Source organism: Vipera ursinii (genome assembly GCF_947247035.1).
Source record: "Vipera ursinii genome assembly, chromosome: 1".
NCBI classification, from domain to species: domain Eukaryota; kingdom Metazoa; phylum Chordata; class Lepidosauria; order Squamata; family Viperidae; genus Vipera; species Vipera ursinii.
The window spans coordinates 137,170,221-137,192,407 of record NC_139512.1 but is presented as its reverse complement, the minus strand read 5'-3'; the positions used below and the strand labels follow the sequence as shown (position 1 = coordinate 137,192,407).

The 22,187-nt window shown below is 38.7% G+C and overlaps 1 protein-coding gene across 1 annotated transcript in view; it reads right to left on the bottom strand.

The window, feature by feature from the left end:
• The window catches only part of THSD7B (thrombospondin type 1 domain containing 7B), a gene marked incomplete at its 5' end in the record, with an annotated part of 466,043 nt that overhangs the window by 303,828 nt on the left and 140,028 nt on the right, over positions 1-22,187 (bottom strand). The window contains 2 exons of the mRNA XM_083351680.1: positions 14,832-15,001; positions 19,237-19,494. Of these exons, the coding sequence (XP_083207806.1) occupies positions 14,832-15,001; positions 19,237-19,494 (428 nt within the window). The remainder of the gene's footprint in view (positions 1-14,831; positions 15,002-19,236; positions 19,495-22,187) is intronic.

The following is a 22,187-nucleotide window of genomic DNA, read 5'->3' as shown; positions in this document are numbered from 1 at the left end:
CTTGTTTTACCCATCAAGCTATTCCATTTCAATGAGGTTCATGCATTTCTTAATATGCCCTTCAGCATTGTTCTTTGCAAAACAATTTATCATTCTGGTAATTTACTGGCAAAGAAGCAAATCAGTCTCGTTTCATTTTTTTTCCATCACAAACAGATTCAGTTTCAGCAACACAAAAACAATATTAGCCATGTTGCTAAGTGATCTTGCTTGTTTAGATATAGTTTTGAAATGCCCATTGGCAACAATCTATTTATTCTGAGTGCACCAGCAATAAATGTAGTAAGTTGTCTTAATTCTAAGAATAAGAAAAATAGGTATTTTTTTTCTAAAATGAAAAAGTTGTAGAACTGAAATCAGAAAAAATGAAATGCAACAGGCTGCAGTAATGACTCTAATATTTTAATGCTAAAAAAACCCTTTTTAGTGGTAGATAGATATCAAGCAGACAGCAATATTAGTGAATAGCCTGAAACAGAAGTTACAAGAGTATAAAGTTGCAAAAGAATTATTATCAACTGCAACCACATAGCGTGAAATACAACTTATTTAAAATAGGTTGACCTTAGTTGATGTAAAAATATAAGTAATGGTACACAAAATCCTATTACAGTATTATTCTCCCTTTTTTCTCCCTTAAAGGTCACTAAAGACTCCATAAAGGGAGCTACAGCCAGTTCTTTTGGATTATTATCACTAACTTCCGACAGTTATTTCCATATAGAGGAAAAGTGGACTTGATGTGCTCATAACCCTGTTAAAAATATATGGAGAAGTACAAGAGATACATTTATGACCTAAGCTTAACCAAGATATGGTGCTGTTTAATGTTCCAAATGTTTCCAGCTCCAGGAATCTGGTGCTCACAGCTATTATTTCTGAAGCAAAGCCATCCCTGAAAATTCAAGACACAAAATAACCTTGTGTCTTCAAGCTGAGGAACACACAAAGCTTTCATTGCCAGATGATTTTTTTTAAAAAAAAATACTATTTCTAAACCAGGCATGTCAAACTCACGACGTCACATGACATCGCATGACATATTGGGACTTTTTCCCCATTGCTGGCAATGGGGTGGGCGTGGTTTCAGTGTGACACATCCAGCCCATGGGCCAGCAGTTTGACATGCCTGTTCTAAACCATTTTTAAAAATGACATTTAATTAAAAGATAATTTCATATCCTAAGACATAGGTCGGCAACCCGCGGGTGGAGGTGAGCACGCACCACTCCAAACAGGAGGAGGTGGGCACGCACCACTCCAAAGGTTTTGAGAGCTGCGTGTGCACCTCTCGGAACGGGCGGAGGTGCGCGCGCACCACTCCAAATGGGAGGAGGTGCACGCGCACCAGTCCAAAGGTTTGGAGAGCTGCGCGTGCACCTCTCGGAACAGACAGCGGCAGTACCCGTTTGGAGACCTGCTGGTGCCGGTTTGGAAAGCTGCCGCGGCCCATTTACAGAGCTACCGCCTTCAGTAGCTCTGTAAACGGGCCGCGGCAGCTTTCTAAACCGGCACCAGCAGGTCTCCAAACGGGTGTTCGGGCAGAGGTGCGCGCGCAGCTCTCAAAACCTCCGCCCGAACACCCGTTTGGAGACCTGCTGGTGCGGCACCAGTAGGTCTCCAAACGGGTGTTCGGGTGGCAGTTTGGAGGTCCCAGGGGTGGCTCTGGCGGCGCCCGGGCTGAAGGCAGCGCTGTAACCCAGCACCCGTCACCAGGGAGACCCGTTGCCGCTGGTGTGCAGGTGCGTCCACATAAAAAAAGTGGAATCGTGCGTGTGTATCAATGCACGCACATGTGCAAAAAACAAAACATTTTGCGCATGCGCAAAACATTTTGTTTTATGCACGTGCGCGTGCGTGGATGCACGCGCGCGGCTTCTACTTTTTTTATGTGTGATGGAACCGGTTCCCAGTGGCTCTTTTGCTTTTTCAGATTGCCGACCCCTGTCCTAAGACATATGGTGCAGAATTATGGGGCCTATCAAAGCTCTCTACCCAACAAAATCAACCACAATTTCAAAGATTTATTCTGGCATACTTCAACTCACCATAACAAGGGTGGGGAACTATGGCCCTTTTATGACTTGTGAACTTCAACTAACAGAATTCCTCAGCCAGCCATGCTGACTCAGGAATTCTGGGAGTTCCTGATATAGATGAACAAAATCATTGAACTGCTTGACTTGCCTACACAATATCAACTCTCAGACCTCAGGCTAAGGCAATATTCAAAGAGCCTTGAACGCTAATACTGAAACCAACACTGACTCACTTGCAAACATCATGTAGTTGAAATGCTGGCCAAGAGTGAAATGTCTCGTTAAATAAATAAAAAATACCGTATTTTCCAGCATATAAGACGACTTGGCGTATAAGACGACCCTCGACTTTTGAGAAGATTTTTAAGATTTTTCATCTTATACGCCGGAAAATACTTACATGCCAGTTGCCAAGTGTCCGACCGTCTGATGCAGATGGTGCAAAGCCCTGCCAGTTCCCGCCCGACGCCGGACGGCTCTGCCGGTGCCGCCTTGAGAGGGAAGGGCGTGAGGTGCCTGCCATGGCTCCCCAAGGACTCCTTAGCAACTGGGGAGCGCGCGCATGCGCAGGACTGCCCTGCCGGCTCCCGCCCGACACTGGACGGCTCCGCCGGTGCCGCCACAAGAGGGAAGGGTGTGAGGCGCCTGCCATGGCTCCCTGAGGACTCCTTAGCAGCTGGGGAGCGCGCGCATGCGCAGGACTGCCCTGCCAGCTCCCGCCCAACGCCAGCCTGCCCTGTTTCCTCCACAGTGAGAGGGGAGGGTGTGCCTTCCCGGGCTCGCTGACTTGCAGCCACGCCAGAGCCGAAAGGGGCTTTTCCTTCCACCCACCCTTTGGAATAAATGCAAGAGCTGCATTTACACGACGCGCTCTTCCAGGCCAGACTCTGCAAACAGCACGCCAGAAGCCGCAACCACCGCAGGAACTCCGAGTCCCCACCTTTCGGCAGCCTGCACGGCCGAGCGTAATCTGCTTATGGTCAGATGCCGCTTGGGTGAGGGGGAGGGGCTTCCTGCCGCTCCCGGGGTCTGGCGTTTGCAAGGGGGAGGGGAAGGGGCTTAGAGGCTCTTGGGGGTGGGAAGGGAGAGTCACGTTGGAGGGGGGACTGGACTAAGGAGGCTTGAAGTTGCTTTGCAAGAACAGGGGCGCTCGATTGATTTATGTACTATTTTCCGGCGTATAAGACGACTGGGCGTATAAGACAACCCCCCAACTTTTGAGAAGATTTTCATGGGTTAAAAAGTTGTCTTATACGCCGGAAAATATGGTAGCTGACAATGAGTCTGCCTCAGAGAAAGATTTGACCTGCTGAGTACTGTGATTCAATATGCACAATTCCATCAAGTGCCACTTTCCAACAAAATATATGTTTGTGAAGCATCAGAAATAGAAGACAACATGTACTGTACGTCCTATTCAACTACCAACTATTTGACCCAGCAAAAGTTTAGTATTTACAGACATTATTTGACAGAACTACACAGAGAGACTATAATAACATAAAATCTTATTTTCTTCAAGGCAATAAGATAGTCCACGTATTAGCTTTACAGGTTCAATTTAGTCTAAACATCACAGTATTAATAATAGTCAACACTGTATAAAGATAATTGTTTTCAAATAATATAATATTCTACTTTTGTTTTATATTAATATAATAAAACAATATAAAAAAGGAATAAAGATACATTTTTAAAAAATCTGCAGCATCCTTACTATGGTTAAATAGTAAATTGGATTAAATTGACACAAAGTAAATGTAGCATTAAAAATTCCTACATGTTATATTGATCTTAAGTGTAATCCTGGGTGCTTAGAACCACAGACATTTACACTCCCTGATACTGATAAAAACAAAAATAAGCAAGAAAACAAAATATTATATCCTTCGATCTCTCTCTCCCGCTACCCTTTCAATCTCCTAGAAAGAATATGATAGCTTCTTATGGTTAGTTAACTTCATATTCCCTACAGATTGGAAAATATCAGCAGCCCGAATTGAGAGCTTTCCTGAATACAACGAGAACAAAAAAAGCTTAAATGGCTTTTAAAAAATGAGAACATCAAGACAGATTCTCTTTCAGAAGGACTATTGGATCTGACTTCTCTTTAGTCAATATTAAAGTCTCAGGCAATGAATTGTGATACCCACAGAAGAAAAGTCAATACATGCCTGATGTGTGGTAAGATCTTTTGAAATTATTTGTTACTTCACTTTAAGGTAGGTAAAATATGAAAGTATTATACAGTTTGTAAGTGATTCTATAAACTTGCAATATGTTCTAAGTTGACATCTCTTGATCTCTTTATATATTAAATATTTACATATTTAAAATGTAAGTATGTCAGTTTATCAGTAACTGGTGAATTGCATTTTTATATCTTTTTAATATTTTTATACTATTGTACAGTTACAACAGACAATAATAGTCCTAACATTATAAGAACAAATGAGTAAACATTCTGAAAAGCATGTTTAATTGTAATAATTCATCCAATATCAATTTAATGGACAATTTGGAGTTTGTTAATGTATGGAGACATAAAAGCTGTTACTTCGAAGAATTTTTTTTTTCTGAAAGACATTGATCTTTTTTAGAATAATTGATTTGGATGTCTAAGACTTTGGCTATTAATGTTCATAAACTTTTTTTTTCAGACAACAATCTGTTAACTTTATCTTTTAACAGGAAAAATAGCTCCTTTAGGCAGAGATTGAATTAGTTGTTGCAAAAGGAAGTGAAGGATTGTAAAAAGAAGTTAAAAGAATTTTTTTTGAGATAACCTTCATCAAGGCACAAAACTAAGAACAGTTTGGGATGAAAGCAAAGCTTTTTAAGAGGATATTTTATACAACAAAATAGAGAATTTAAAAAGAAAAGGAAACAGAAAGTACAAGTGGTTTTGGATGAGATAAAAATAAAGAAGAAGAAAATTAAAATTCACCAAGAAGCATAATTATTGCCCAGCAAACTGAGCTTCTAGAGAGCCATTTATATTAACAGTAAGAGAGATGGAAATAAAAATGAACTATGCAAATGCAAACCAAATAATTTTTGAATTTTCAAATATACCAGGAAATGTTTGGCATATAGCCTTGGTGGAGCAGTGGGCTAATGCCTCCTGAAGTAACACCAGCTGCCTGCAATTAGTGCAGGTTCGAGTCCCACCAGGCTCAAGGTTGACTCAGCCTTCCATCCTTCCGAGGTAGGTAAAATGAGGACCCAGATTATTGGGGAATTAAGTTGACTTTGTAATAATGCCGCTTAGGGGGTGTGTGAAAGCCCTAATAAGCAGGCATATACATAGAATGAAGGCTACTGCTAAACTTGTAAGTCGCCCTGAGTCTTCGGAGAAGGGCGGGATATAAATGGAATTATATATATATATATATATATATATATATATATATATATATATATATATATATATATATATATATATATATATATATAACTTGAGAAAAGAGAAAGAAAAGGAACTGATACTAAAATTGGAAGAATATACTGTAATAACAAATAATGTAAATATGCTGAAAGTTTTTATTCAGTATTATTATACTGAAGGTCAACAGCAAAGTAAGATAGAATTTCAGGCACAATTGTATACCAACAATGAACATGTAACTGCTAATATGTTTATTTTTTTCTTGAAATAGCCATGGTTGATTCATCTATCACATTAGTTAGAGTAATGTGCAAAGACGACTCAGCAACAGAGAAGTGACACAATACCACAAAATAGTAAGATTTCAACAAGATCTGTCTGACTCAATACTGTCCTAAAATAGTATATCTAGCCATGAAGTACAGGTAATCCACAAGTTACGAGCATTCACTTAGTGCCCGTTCAAAGTTCCCTAGTGTTGTTTACAAGCAAGTCCCGAAATTATGAATGTTGCAGCACCACGGCAGTTGTTCGCCCTTACGAACGACTGCTCTGCAAACATTCACCCTATTTGCTCCATTTCCAAACGCCCCATTTGCAAGCCAACGAAGCTTTCAGTCTCTGGGCAAAAAGTGTTTGGGCACCTATGGCTACATTTCCAAGCACCCCATTTGCACGCAGATAAAGTTTCCAGTCTCTGACAGGTCTCTCTCTGGGCAAAAAGTGTTCCAGTGGTGGTGGAAAGGAGATGGGGGGGAAGGAGCAAGAGACAGGCACTGCAAACACTTTTCACACCAAGAATTAAAGTTTCTGGGGTCCGTATTCCAGTTTTGCATTGCGGTAAGATGGACCCAGGAAGGCGGAGCTCTGCCTTCTGCACCTGATTTTGCCCTGCTGGGGGCCCTAAAAAGGGCCTAAAATCGCCCCAAAAAGGCAATTTGACGAGGGGTGCCTCGTCAATCACGGAGTTATGGAGATCTTTCTGTTCGATCCGAGAAAAGCCCTCAAAACTGGCAGGGGAAAGAGTGGCTACATTCCTGTGGCCAGCCATTAGCCGATGACAGCTGAAGAAAATCATCAATTAATACATCATAAACAGCATGTTTGGAACTGGGTGAGAATATTGATCCTTTCTTTACTATTTTACAACTGAATTTCCTGGGAAAGGCTCCCAAGAACCTAAAAACAGAGGCAGCGTTTTAATTTCTATGGTGGACAGAAATATACAATACTGAAGTGGAAGTAACATAAAGCTACAGTTTTGATAAATTTGAGAACTGAGGTGAAATATAAGAAATCAATCCTTTGTTTTAAGAGTGGAAAATGGATTTTGAATGACATCTTGTGGTGGATTTGAGTACAGAACTATAACTAATTTCCTGGCTGCTTGGTGACTCCTAGCTTAAGGGAGAAAAACTGGCAATAAAGGAAAATATTTTGGCATACTTATCATCCTGACCTTCTTGAACTATAAACACCTACTGAGCTTGGACTTTTAATCTCAAAAGCTAGGGGGAGAGAAAGAAAAAACTGACCTTTGATTACGTCTGGCTGGGAGAGACTTTTGAGCTGTTTTCAGGGAGGTTGAACATTTTGAACATTGTGGATTACAACCATGCCTGACTGATAGTATTTTGATGCCTGAGACAAAGGATCACTATAAAATATTGCTTTTGGGACTGGACCTGCATTCTGGAACCTATTGGTTTATAAAGGCTACATATAAAGACCAGAAAACTAGAGGAAAATTTGTTCTATTCTTAACTGAGACTGGTGATATTAGAGGATCTCCAGGAATGATGCCTCAAGAAAAAACAAACACTTTTCAGAAAGAAATATACTCTACGCTACAACTAGTTCACCAAACAATTGTTGCATACAAACAGGACATAAAAATAATTCATAATGAGACTAAAAATAATCTAGATAATATAAATGAGCAAATCTCCAAATTAAATCTACAACAAGAAAGTCCCCAGACAATGACCACAAAGTATGAACAAATAAATCAGAAATCAGAAGCTGAAGCAAAGGAATGGACCTAGAGACAGAAGAGACAAAAGAAGGGAAATATAAACTACCATATACAAATAAAATACAGCAAGATTTACCCATAACAATGAATATGCAAAAGATCTTTTACCCCTTAAGTCTGTAAAATATACCTGATGACAAAGAAGAAGATTTTAAATAATGGAACATAGGGCTGTCATGGGAAATGTTACAACTAGGGAGACAAAAAATGAAAAGAGAAATTGAGGGAGAAGGAAAGTGGAAGCTGCTTAAGGAATATAAATGGGTAGAATTCCCCCCCCCCCAAAAAAAAATACCCTATCTAGATTGTCTTCCTCATGCCAAGCAACTTTCACAAAAATAGAAAGAAAATTCCTGGGCGATACAATTACCTTGGCTTGGAAAGCTACTTGATAAAGAAAGAAAGCAAGAGTTAGATTTTAAAAATAGAAGATTTGACCTATTAGAGGGCGCATTATATATTTAAATACTTGTTTGAATATGATTAAAAGAATGGATGACCCTTAGATATAATTGGACTTTTATAATGAAAAATATGATTTAGAATTAAAATAGCACTTTTTTGATATGGGAAATATGAAAATAAGAGGAGGATTGGTATGAATTAATTTTTAGCAATATAAATGTAATTAATATTAAGAAAATCATAGCTGACAAAGATATTTCAAATAGTGATGGGAAACCAAACTTGAACAAGAGCATGAAAAATAGGATATTGATTTAGGAATTGATATTACTGTTATTTGTATAATAGTAGTAAAATATGATGAAGATGTTTATACTTAACTTTGTATACATCAACAGCACCAAGAATTGTAACTGTGTAATGAGGGGGAAATGTAAAAAAATATGGGGAAGAATGGAGGATCAGGGAAAAAATACTGGACTGTGCAGTACTGGATAGATTTATACTGAAGAGGTTAATGTTAAATATGTGAACCCAGACAACATGTTGTTTACTAAGCACTAAAGACTGTAATTTTAAAAAATTAATAAAGCATTTTTTAAAAAAAAGTTTCTCAGGTCCGTGATGTTGTGAGAGTTCAGGCACCCTTTCTCTGAAAAAGAGGGTGGGTGCCTAAACTTGTGCAATATTACGGCACCCAGGAGCTCCCATTGGCTCTCCTCTCCCTCAAAGGCAAAGATACAGAGAGAAGACAGGTAAATGAGTCTGGCGCGGCAGAAAGGGAAGAGGAAACATGAGGTATATTAGTGAGTCGGGGAGGCCTTGGGGGCTTGTTTCATCAGTAGGGCCCCCAAGGCCTTCCCCACCCTGAGATATCTCATGTGCATTTAATGAACTGCAGATTTGATTAGCGAATGCATGGGCAAAAGCAGGGAGTGATCTCATTCATGTTACAAGATTCGCTCCTACAAATCCTCAAGTTATATATGGAATGGGCAGGCTCCATTCCATTCGTAACTTGAGGACTACCTGTATCCTGCATTTCTAAGCTTAACTGACTGGAGAAATATTATTAGTGCATAATAGCTGGTGTTGTGCATAGAATAACCAACCTATTATGAGGTTTTTTTTAATGGTTTTGCTATATCATCTTTAAGGCACATTACGTAGGTTGCGGCCATTGTGTGAAGATTTAATGCTATTGCTAGATATTTCTACCTTCAGTTTCACTGCAGCAATTATCCAGGTGGTAAGCTATTCCAAAGCTTACTGTCTTGCTATTAAGCAATCAACACAGAGAGAGTTTTGTGCCATCTTCTTGTGATAAATATAGCAGATTTATAACACACAAAAGACAGGAGCAAGGCAAGATATACAGGGCATCTGGTCATTCAGCAAAGAAGCTCTAATGTAGGAATTAATATGATTTAAGAAAAGTCTGCAATAATCCACATATATTCCTGCATCTATAATCACAAATAAAAAGATTTTACTAAGGCCTACTTTGTAACGGGAGACACACACACACATACACACACAGAGTGTGTATGTATGTGTGAATGTGTGTTCACCACCTTGAATTATTTATAAAGGGATAAAGGCAGGATAAAAATCAAATAAATAGCAATTCTTTTTATACTATTCTTTTATTATGATTTTTTATATATCTCCATTCTACAAAACGGTTTCTGGTGGTTCACATAAAAACAAGAACATATAAACAATTAATTGCCACTAAAAACGTCCCATAACACTAATATAAACTGTGTTAAAAAAGAAAACCAAAAATCTTACACATAAAACACAAATCAATGGCAGCAACTAACCAGTATCACTTAACATCTCAGATACATCAACTATTGTGTCAAAACAAAAGTTTTATCTTTACCAAATGCCCGCAAATTTGGAATCATTCAGATCGCTGGAGGGAAACTATTCCAAATGGCATTGCCACTAAGAACTAACCTAATCACTTCTTGGGAACAGAGACTGTACCCTCTCTTCCCCTGTTGAGTGAACAGGATGGGTAAATTCCATTCAAACTATTTCCAGTAATCCAGCCACATAGGGCTTAAGAGGTAAAAACTAATATTTTGAAAGGCGTCCATTCGTAGCCAGTGCAGTGCCCCAATGTGATATGCTTATAAAGGTTCTTGTCCACTAACAGTCAGACTATAGTATTCTATATCAGTGCAGTTTCCAAACATTTTTTTAAGGTAACCACTTAACATGCATTGTTGTAGGCTCAGTATGAGAAAGGCATGGGTCATCTTCAATATCTATTCCTTCCACTTTCAATATTAAGGAAAAAATTTGGTTGTAAGTTTAAATTTTGCTTTTTTCATGAATTTATATCTTTGAATTCCCAAACTTTCCTGGAAAATAGGTTACCGGTGTACTGGCAATTATAAAAACTAAATAATGCATTTATACTTTGTTTTAAAGGAGTCAGCTGTTATCCATTAATTATGCCATTACTTTATGATGTAGGAGGAGTTGCAGAACATGGGGGCAGAGTTAAAAGAAGGACCAGCCTAGAATCTCTACACAGCCACAAATGGAGTAAATCCAATCTCTTCCCCTTGAATTCTGTTGACTCTTAACTAACTCTAGGCAGGTGCTAACTATTAATTAAGAAGTGCATAGGCTGTTTAGCAATACATCAGTTTAATTGGGCCTTCATGGGGTCTTTTGTATCTGACAATTCCAGTTATACAAATGTTTGGCAATATACCATTAACCAATAACTGAACGCCCCAGTAATATAGAGCATAGTACCATGAAGTTAGAATACGCTTATATCTTGTCAGAAGATATGTCATTTATCAAGGTAATTAAGTCCCTTAGAATAGATACGTATTTTGTATTACACATTTCCACTTTAGGAAAATAAAATCAATTCATATGATCATTTCCTTCTGTACTTTATCTTTGATGTTTCTGTTTCTGTTTAAGAAAAGGTAAGGTCCGGGTTGTTATCTACTGTATATTTCATTTTGTGCCCATTAAATATACTTTCAGTTTCAGCTATTCAGTGAATCAATTCCACATGTTTACTTCTCAATGATACAATCACACCTAGTGGCCAGGGAATCACCATTATGGATCCTAACTCATCAAACCAGTCCTGATGATATAACTGCAGCAAATAAGACATTGTTTCCACCTTTACAAGATCCTCATTAAAAAACAGCACTGATTCATTTTCAATTTACGAGAAAGTCACATAACTATTTATTGTACTGATCATATGTCATATCCTTTGCCCTCATCAGCCCTCGCTGGCAGAACAATTAACATTTTTTGTTATTGTTTGCCTTTTAAAGTAAAACATGAGAGAAAATATAAGAGAAGCAGACATAAAAAAGAGAAACATAAATACATGGAATTTAATTATGGGCTGTACATGGCATTAAAGATGGAAAAGGGGTTTGAAAATATTTGGCTATTGATTTAAGGTCATATAGCAATAAATTATCCTTGTAATTAGAGAATTCTTGCCACAAATAATTTGATGTTTGGAACACAACATGAAGAATTAAGCAAAGAAAATAATCCTTTTTAGTGGCAAACTAAAACCCCTTTTTGGATCTATCATACTGAATTCAGTAGAGCTCATTATTTCAATATTAATGATTTCATAGTCACTGGACTCTATATATCCATTTATAGATTGCAATTAAATTATAAATAAGGTTATTAAATCATACCTTCTATATTACAATCAGGTTTCTTAGTACATTTTTGGCTCTTACAGAGGGGGTAATATGAAAACGTACAGAGTTGTGTTTTATGCTTACACTTAACATCAAACCACTTTATCTCCATAAGTCATTCATGCCATGTCTCTATGTCTCTCAGTGGATTTTATGCTTTTCTTAATCTCATGGATGAATTATATTATTATTTATTCTGGAGATTACAGCAGGCAAAAATCAGTCTGTGACCCAGCCCCTTCTTCACCATGTCTTGAGGCAAAATAAAAGGTTATGTAAACCACAACATCAGAATAAGAAAAGGAATGGATTAGTTTAATCTCTAAATACATAGGAGTATATTACATGAAGTATATAAAAAACAGAGGATAAGAGGAAAGAATGGAGTATAGGAATGTTTGTTCTTGGTCCAATATATTTTGGTTTATTGGATTACTATTTTTATTCCTCAAACAAACATGCATTATTCCATAAGAGAGACAGCAGTCCAGTTGTAGGCACACATCACAGGCGTATATGTGGTTGGGTCACCACAAGAACTTTCTCCATGCACATTGTTGTCAAGGCCCAGGTGTGCATACTATTAATGCCTAGAGTTGGAGTTCTTCAAGATCTCATCAAAGCCTTGACCAAAAACAATCCTGCTCCATCCGGATAAGTGTCTGCTTCAAAAAAAGCAGAAACCATGCCTTAAGGGTACAAATTATTTCCAAATTTCCAGTAACCTTTTCCCTGAGATTTTAAAACCTACAGAATGAGACCCCCTGCATGATATTATACAGCCACCTGAGCAATACGTTTCTTAGGCACAAACACCAGATGATAAAACAATGAATAGGTTGTTGAATTCTCTGAGGTGCATATCAAACAGAAGTTGGACAAAAGTCAAAGGCGGGACAGAAATAAGCCAAGATATTTCAACCAAAAGGATTTAGAATCATTTCAAAACATGGATTTAAAATGGAATCAATTAGTTTGTGTTACAATAGGAGTCCATTTTTACCTAGAATTCTGAGATAAGGGCTGACCTTTTTTTCAGAAAATAATGTTTGGATATTATTGAGCTCTGTCTTTAAATAAAATATAAAGTCAAGAGTAAAAATTTGTCAGCTACGTGCCTCTCTGTTTTCATCTTGCCATTAGAGTAAGGGGAGGGAGGTGTTGCTTTTGAATAGATTAGTTAGAGAAATGAAACCTCTCCAGTTCTGCGGAAGCTTGCTGAGAGTCGGCAATATGGAAACCTTTCAAGGACATTCTAGCAGGTGTGAAGAAGATAGCAGACGGGTCCCATAACAAAGAGAACTTGTTTACATGAGCTACGTGGACATGTGGGCGGGGTGGGGGTTGGCTGGGAAAGTCATTGTTATATGCTATGGTCTGATGCTTTGGGGCTTTAGAGTTAGTTTTACCTCACCTTTACCAGGCCATGTATTCAATAAACAGTAAGATTTTCAGAGATGAAAATAATCCTGGACTGTTATTTGGATACTCAAGCTGGAGGTTGAGAGCAAAGTCAAAGACATTCTGAGAGCTTCCATATACCTCTTCTGAAGCCATTGAGCACTGTAGATAGCTCCTAATGCACTGTATGCAGTCTGTATTCTACACACTAAGATCAACAAATTCAAATCCTGATGGAGGATTTGAACCGCATAGAATAATGCCTGTCTACCAACATCTGATAAATCCCAAATAGAATGAAAGCAGTCATGTAGTGCCTCCTGTGGCCAATATAAATAAAAACTCCATGTAGGTTACATACTGTGTAAAAACCATTTACATGGGGGCATGACATAACGTAAATTCTCTATCTCTCTGTTTTGAACGGTCCGGGGAAGGTGGACTTTATACCATTCTGAGCACCTCCTAAAGAAAGAAATTGTTTTTACTGCAATGTACTAAAACAGCAGTATTAACCAATCTTTGATGTTTATTATGGGAAACATTCCCCTGTTCAATTTTAAAGCAGCATAAAACTTTGGAAAATATTTTCCCCACAGCAATGAACTAAACCAATTAACCATGATTTTCCTAATTAATTGTAAGAACTGACTTCTATAACTTGGCTGCATTGCAATACTTTTATATTTCAAATTAGGTGATTTCAAAGCTCTGCTTTTATGGCTTGGATCAAGCCAGTCCCCTTAAGTTTTTTGATGGTTCCATGTCTGTTCAGCAAAACTCTGACACCAGGGCAACCATCCAGAAGAAAGAAAGCAGAAGATAACACGCATAGCATAATCGCTAATGAACATAGTGAACAAAGGGAATGATTATCTTGCTCACTTTATAAAGACTTTCCCTGCAAATGCTGAATACAAGCTTAGCAGGAGGCAAAGGTGTTCTTTGTGGAGGGCAGGGTGGAGATAAAAGTGCCCAACCCCCTCCCCCCTTTTACAAATGGACAGAATCAATATTCAGCAGCAGCAAGCAGAAAGTTCAGGCCAAATGGGAGAGGCAAGCAACCTGTCTTAAAGACAGACTCGCTTTTTCTTCATAAACAAGCCAGTTCTGGATTTCAGGCACAGAATTTTGACCACCGTTTCTGCAACAAAATTGTATTTTTCAAAGAAGTATTTAAAATAAACATAAAATATTTTATTTTATTTATTTTAAATTTCTGTGCCGCCCATCACTCTAGCAAGAGATTCTGAGCAGCTTAAATAACAAGATAAAGTATTACAGGGATAAAACATGAAGTCGTTGGACGTGAAAAGTTAAAACATTACAGTTCGTATTAAAACAGATTAAAAGAGCCACCGTATAGACAGGATGGAGGTGGGTTCTTCTACTAATCTACTAGCCACTTCCAAAATGGGATGCCCCCATCAAACTGAGTCAATTTGACAAACTAAAACAAATACACACAATCCTTATCTGACAATTCCATATCAGCTAATATGTCCACTCTTTCAATATCAATTTTTATTTCAAACTGTGTGGGTATGTGTGTACTACATGACATTAATCTAAATATTACTTATTTGCAATGGTAACCCAAAATAATACTTTTCTAATTTTGCTAATAAATATGTATTTTGCCTTTCCATTTTTACTTCACGTCAGTTTGGTTATTTATTCAGATTGCCTTACACAGACTCAAAGCAAGCTTTTTTTCCTCCCAGTTCACCTTAGATATGAGGCAGATAAAACATGGATTTTTTTTATATGCCCACGCACATACCCACATACCCACGCACACATTCCTATTGAAATAGGAGGAGGAGATGTAAATAATTTCTCTGTACCTTCCTTTGACTTGTGCATTTCTTCCAAAGTTGTCTGGGCACAGTAGATCTCACGGATCTGTATCCCACCTCCGCAGAGTGATGATGTGTGTTTATCGAGTCGAGGGTCCTGCCTTTCCAACAGGAGAGAAACATCACATTCCTTCCATTCAGAGGTTTTCCATGAATATCTTGTAGAAAATAAGGAATAGAAAATCTTTATGTAAAGTCCAGTTCACATCACAAAGAGATCCATTCAATCGTACTGCAAATAAAACGACTGCAAGACTAGAGGCTACTTCTGGAGCATAAATTCCGCTCTCATTTAGAGGAACTTACTTCGGACCATGTCCCCTCAGGACTGTTCTGAATATCTCAGGATTTCCCAAACGGAAAGAAAACCGACAAGAGGAAAGGAAAAAAAAAACATGAGGGGAAATAAAATGTTAAACTTGTTTTATTCAGAGTGAGGCGTCTCAAGTGTTTCTGTCTTTCCTTTGATGTGTTTCATTTCATTCAACAGGTCACAGCTCCAACTGGCCACTCTGCACTGTGGCAGGACTGGACCCAGGTCACCTCCTTCCATGGCTATTTCATGCATCCTGGGCTGCTTTGACTGGTGAAAATTTATACTTTTTCTTTTCTCATTCTACCTTTGCTATAAAGTTTTTCTATCTTCACTGTAAAGCTATGCAAATATATTACTTTTTGACTGGGGTGGTATAAAGCACCTGCCTTGAGCAAGAGGCTGGACTAGAAGATCTCTGATGTCCCTTCCAGCCCTATGATTCCATGTTTCTATGGGGTTTTTTTTTTTCTTTCTATTTCTTCCTCACCAGGTGAATTTGAAAAAAGTTCCAGCATTCGCAGGAAGAAAAATAAACAGCAGTGTATGGGCAGACATAAAAGCTTTCAAGGATAAAGAGCTGGACAAGGCTCGTAACAAAAGGTCTTCAATAAAACCATGTGTCCTAAAAAATTTGCCTACAGAGAAGACTACAGTTCTACAACATTTTTCCCCGGCCCATCACTGCACATTGTCTTGAACTCTATTATTTATTTCCAACTATGCAGTCTTCAACCTGGTTTATATAAAGAGGGTATGGTAAACCACTGAAAGTCAGTTTCAATTGGAACAGCGTATAACATACTTCCAACTAAATATTCCAATTAAATGCTCCCCTTAGCTCAGGGGTAGGCAACCTTGGCTCTTTTATGACTCGTGGACTTCAACTCCCAGAATTCCTCAGCCAGCTGGCTCAGGAATTCTGGGAGTTGAAGTCCACGAGTCATAAAAGAGCCAAGGTTGCCTACCCCTGCCTTAGCTACATGCACTAGACCAGTAAAAGGGGGGGGGGGGAGAGAGAGAGAGAGAGAGAGAGAGAGAGAGAGAGAGAAGGAGAGAGAAGGAGGAAGGGAGGGGGAAGGGGAGAAAGAAAGAGAGAGAGAGAGAGAGAGAGAGAGAGAGAGGGAGGGAGGGAGAGAAGCCTGTCAGTCTTCCTAACTCTTATTTACCGAAAAGTCAAACATTTTAAACGTATATGAAGAGGGTTTATTTTACCCAAAGAAAGGAAAATTACAGTCACATTTGCTTTTATTATCTCTTCAGTTTTATGAGCAAAAAGCCTCTCAGAAACACTTGTGTTTTTTCCTCTTGTTTTATTTTCACAATGCACTTACTGGCACTTCCACAATCTCTTAGTATCACACAGAACTGCTGATAAGTGTGAAGTCAGTGCCCCATATATGCCAAGAGATCTTGTCGGCTTCAAGTCTGGATGCCTGCATACTCACATTCAATACAGTAGCTTTTAAAGAGATGAACATTCTGATTTTTAGCTGATATTGAGCACGGTGTAGCAGGATTCTTACAACTGGATTTGCAAAAATTAGTAGCTCAAAATGTTACCCTTGGCAAGTTCTCACTTCAATGATAGTGTTTTCAAATAATAGTAGCTGTGATCTAGTAGCTTGACTCCTTCTTCTTTTGGCACACAGCCCTCTAAGCCATAATCTTTTTTCCCCCCTACTTTTATCTACTTGTGGTTTCAAACTTACCAAAAGCAGAAGATCAATTCAACAAGACTCAGTAATTCAATAGAAAGCTGAAGTGAGGCAGGGATAAAGTTTAATAAATTTGAAACCTCATTGCTTTTAGATAATTATATGCCTGATAGTTACGGTATGTTGCACATCTAGTTCTATGCCTAAAGATTATGTACTAAACATCTACAAATGTGTTTTTTCATATTTTGCTGTGTTTTAATATTAAACTTACTTTCTCTTTTTATTGACAATGACCAGGAAGACAGATCATGCAAAAACCTGATATTACAAATGTTTTAAAAATTCTGAGAGTAGTGAAACAGCAGTGAAAGAGTATAGACTGAATTCTTCATCCTTTGTTTCCTCAAGTATCTTCCCCCAATAGCCTGTGAATGTAGTCTCCAAAATACTGAGGAGGAAGATTACCTCACATTGGCAACAAATTTATTTTATTCATAAGATTGGCATGTTTTTTTAGGGTGGGAAAAATAACTTCTGAGGGGGTTTCTGACATGCCTTAGCTGCAGATTTTTAACAGGTTAGGCAAATGGCTCAGATAGTCCATGTCTTACAATTGAGAATTTAACAATTCATGGCTACGCTTTAAAATGTGTTTGGAAAGCAAGAATGCAGATTTTTCAGCCTGGGTATCCTGGGAACCAGATCTTTGCATGGGTCAATTTTGGCATACTTTTCACATACAGCATTTTGCACAGTCCAGTTGGAATGTGCTGAAAGCACCCAGAATGTTGAAAATCCATTTGACGCATGAGCAGCCACAGTTGCCACATTCTAGCAGTAAGCATGCAACCACACTCCTCTCTACAATTGTCACTTGGGAAGCTATCAAGAGCTGAAAAGGGAAGAGCACTGCCCAGGCTGCTCTTTTAAGGGAAGCACAAACCATCAAGGACAAGCTGAACTTTCATTTCATTTCCAAAGCCAGGCTTCCACCTGATTCATTTCTTTGTTCTCATTTAACCCTTTATCAAACTTGGGCAATGCTCCAGAGAATGTTGACACAAAGTCACTTATAACATGTTCCTGCCTGGGTGTGTTGTGATATAGCAGACATGTCAAACTCGCAACGTCATGTGACGTCGCGCGACGTATCGGAGCTTTTTTCCCATTGCCGGCAATGGGGTGGGCGCGGTTTTGTCGTGACGCGTCCGGCCTGTGGGCCGGCAGTTTGACACCCCTGTGATATAGGATGCCATTCCCACTAGATGGATCCAGCAGACCAGCAATTTAACTCTACAGCAAGGCTGCAGATTGGCTATTATAATAGAATTCTGCAAGTCTGATTGTGCTTATCTCATCCTTCTTATATGGGTAGCCTTCAGCGTATAACCACACTTGGGCCCCAAATTTCCACTGCTAAGCAAGACAGTTGTTAAGTGAGTTTTGCCCCATTTTATGACCTTTCTTGCCACAGTTTTTAAGTGAATCACTGCAGTTGTTAAGGTAGTAATACAGTTGTTACACGAATGGCTTCCCCATTGACTTTGCTTGTCAGAAGGTCACAAAAGGTGAGTCACATGACCCTGGGGCGCCGCAATCCTCATAAATATGAGTCAGTTGCCAAGCATCTGAATTTTGATCACGTGACCGTGGGGATGCTGCAACGGTCGTAAGTGTGAAAAACGATCACCAGGTACTTTTGGCAGTGCCGTTGTAACTTCGAATGGCCACTAAACAAATGGTTACAAGTCAAGGACTACCCGTAGGATTAGTTTTGTCTGAGCCACTTCTTGAATGCGATCTAACTGTTCTAGACTTTAACAAATGTTCCTGCATTTCTCCTTCAAAATCATCTTCCTTATTCTCTACACCAGGGGTGTCAAACTCAATTTCATTGAGGGCCGCATCAGCATTGTGGTTGCCCTCAGGGGGCCGGGTGGGTATGGCCAGGGTGAGCATGGCCTACTGGGTAGGCGTGGCTAGAGTGCATATGGCCTACTGGGTGGGCATGGCCAGCTCTACATTGTTTGCATCAATGGTGCCTATGGGGGCCTGGGCAGGAGTGGGACAGATCTGAGGGTCTCTGGCAGGGTCTCTGGGCCAGGGCCAAGGCAGTGGGGGCCGTTCCCTCACTGTTTCCAGGGTGGCTTCGCGGGCCACATGAAACCACTTCGCGGGCCGGATGCGGCCACCTGGCCTTGTGTTTGACATGCCTGCTCTACACCAAAAGCGTAAAAAGCATCCCGAGATACATGGAGGACAAGGGTTTGGGTATCTGTCATATTCATAACAATGTGCATGGGTCCATTCTTTGGTTCTTCAGTAGATCCAAAGACGCCAACCGTAGGACCCTAAAACCACTAGAAGCACCTGAAGATCAACTCTGGCAAAATAAGAGAAATATAAAGGCATGGGATACCTTGGGCAAGGCGGAAGGTGTTTTCCTCCACCGCCAGTATTGCACGCTTCCCTCTCTTCGGTTTCAGGACATTCCCTCCCAGCTCCAAGAGCTATGTGCTTTATAATCCTTCTTCTGCTGCGGAATCCTGGTGAGAGATCCCCTGAGTAATAACAAGTCTTTGAACAGGAGCTCCAGGAAGACCAGTCTGATGTTTCACAGTCTTTAGGCATAATGCAGGAGCGAAAGGTCAATGGGATGGCTTCTTGCATACAAAGGCTGTGATAAGAAAGCATTTTGTTAAAAACAAATCCTGAAGAGTTACCACCAAAGAGCCAAAAAAAAAACACCCACTATAACTACTCCATAATAATTAGGTCCTCCAGTTACATTTTATCAATCCCCAATTTGTTATCTCTTGCCAAATAGTGGAAGAGATTAAGGAAACCAAAGAGACATCGCAGGAGCAAGAATATACAGATGGGTCAATTAAAGGACTACTTTGAAGTAATGTAAGAGCCTGGCAACATTGAAAGGATTCCAATATTACTGTCTCATTGATTTAAAGCTGCTGTTTGGAAAGTTGAAGTATGTAGGCCGTGCAAATGTCATTCAGAAAATGAGACTTCCCCTAAGAAGTTTCTTCCTCAAATAATTAAGATTGGAGTGTAAATTTCTTGAAATGAGAGACAAGCTCAATAGCCACTCTCTGTATAATGGTCTCATGATGCCACAATTTTGTAACAGGATCACAGCATTTAATCACATATAATGTGAGGTTAATTACACTAAATGTAGCATAAAATTACAAAGGTACTAAAGGGGCATTTCTGCTTTGTAAACTGGAAATTAATATAATTGATGTTTGCTACATAAAAATGTAAAAACAGATTTTTCACATACTTTGTTTGAAAATATTATTATTATTGTCATCATCATGGTTCGTTGCAAAGCTAGCCAGGTATTTAAGGTTGGATTTGGCCTATTTATCCCTCTGTCAAGTTCTTCATTTGCTCATTCTTGTTGGCCAGTTTGGTCTCTCCAGTACTCAGCAAGCCTATCTTCAATGCATCTTCTTCACTATCCTTCAGATATTCTTCCAATCCCCTTGTTTCCCTCTTTAACCATCCAATGTAGTTGCAACATGTCCACTTATTTTCCTTAGTAAGTAGAGTCTATAAACCTTGCTGCATGGATGAATAATACTTTGTTATTATTTTTCTGGTCTTCCTATCTAAGGCTTTTAGTTTTGTTTGAGTCCAGTACACTATTCCAGTGGTGTATGAACGACTGGCATTTTCCAAGTATTAATTGCCTTCATGGTATTTCCTCCATTGAGTTTGGACTTTAATACCTTCTTCACTCTCTATTCACTTTGAACTTTCTTCTTGACTATCATATGCTTGATATTGTCAGTTTGAAGGATATTATCATTACTACAGGAGATGGGCGTTGCAACTGGGGTACTCAACAAAGCAATCACCCCTATTCATATCACTGCTAATAGCAGTACAACAAACAGAACAGGTACTCTTTGTTTTTCGTATTCCTGAGAGCACCATCATCACTACTTTCTTCCATTCTTTTGCTTCAAGGCCCAAAAAGTTCACTTCAGACAAAGGAAGGAAGCAGTGATTGGTATTTGCATGAGCATCCTCACCTACTGGAAATGAGATTTGGAATATATGTTTCAGGACCCTGGGTGGAGAAATGACTTTTGATAACAGATGATTTCCAGCACTCCAAAAAGCAGAATGAAAATAGCAAAATGATACATCCAAACATATATTACAGAAAAGAAAAGATAAAATCTCTCTTCTACCAACCTTCTTATTAGATAGCTGCATCATTCAGGATCATGGTCAGGCAAGTGCCAAGTAAGCTAGCCTCAAGATTTAAAAGTGAGAACTATGCGGAAACCGGTCTAGAAGAGGAAACAATTCAAATCTGCACCAAAATGAGTTCATGAATTCATGAATGGATTACCTGTCAAGGGTCTTTTTCTCTTGAAATATATCTTTACCCTAGTAATGAACAAAAATGCTGCCAAAAGCATTGTTTAAAATGATTTGGTTTTAACACGTGTGCTTATGTCTTTCTCTAGCCATGAATCATATGGCAAATTAATCTGATCTATACAGGAATTAAGTACAGAGACTCCTGTGCAATTACAATACTGCAGAATAATTCAAGCAAGAGTGGAAGGTCGCTATCTCTTTAACCCTATGTAAGACAAAAGCTACAGGACAATTTGCACCAAAACAACATGCCTTTTACCTAAATCACACCAAAAGAGGAAGAAGATATATACAGTGTAATAAACAAAAGGTCACACATACACTAAGAAATACATTTCTATTTCACTGGTCCTGCAAATATTTCAGTAACTTTAGCAAACTCCTTTTATCCCCATCCTTATTTTCTTCTAGTGAGATTTGGGAATTACAGGTCAGATAAAGGGATCATATAAAGGTAACCAGAAAAATTGAGAGGGATCCAATCTCTTACATTATTTCAGCCTTCAACATTTGTTATATTTTATACATACCGTAACTTAATACTAGGTATCAATGCTATTTTACTTATCGTTCCCCATTACTTACTGTTAGAATAGTTTTGTATTCAAATTATTATTTGCACTTATTTACTTACTACATTTACAATACAGGAATGATAAGAAAATTAGCTCAGAAAAAATTGACAGACAGAAATGTTAAAGTTCTATTAGAAAGACATGACAAAGTTCTCACTTTATAAAAAAGCTTGAAGCTTGAATATGGTAATAGACATTGTACTAATGGAATTATTATCTTCCCTGAGCTTGGCAAAAAATTGTAGTGAAAAAGATTAATCTTACTAGCTACTCTACAACTATGGAACTTATATTTTTTTAAATAAGTTTTTTTAGCTCTAAAATGCAAAAATTGATGATTCAGTGTAAACAACTATTTGGTCGATGGTCTGGGTAGTTA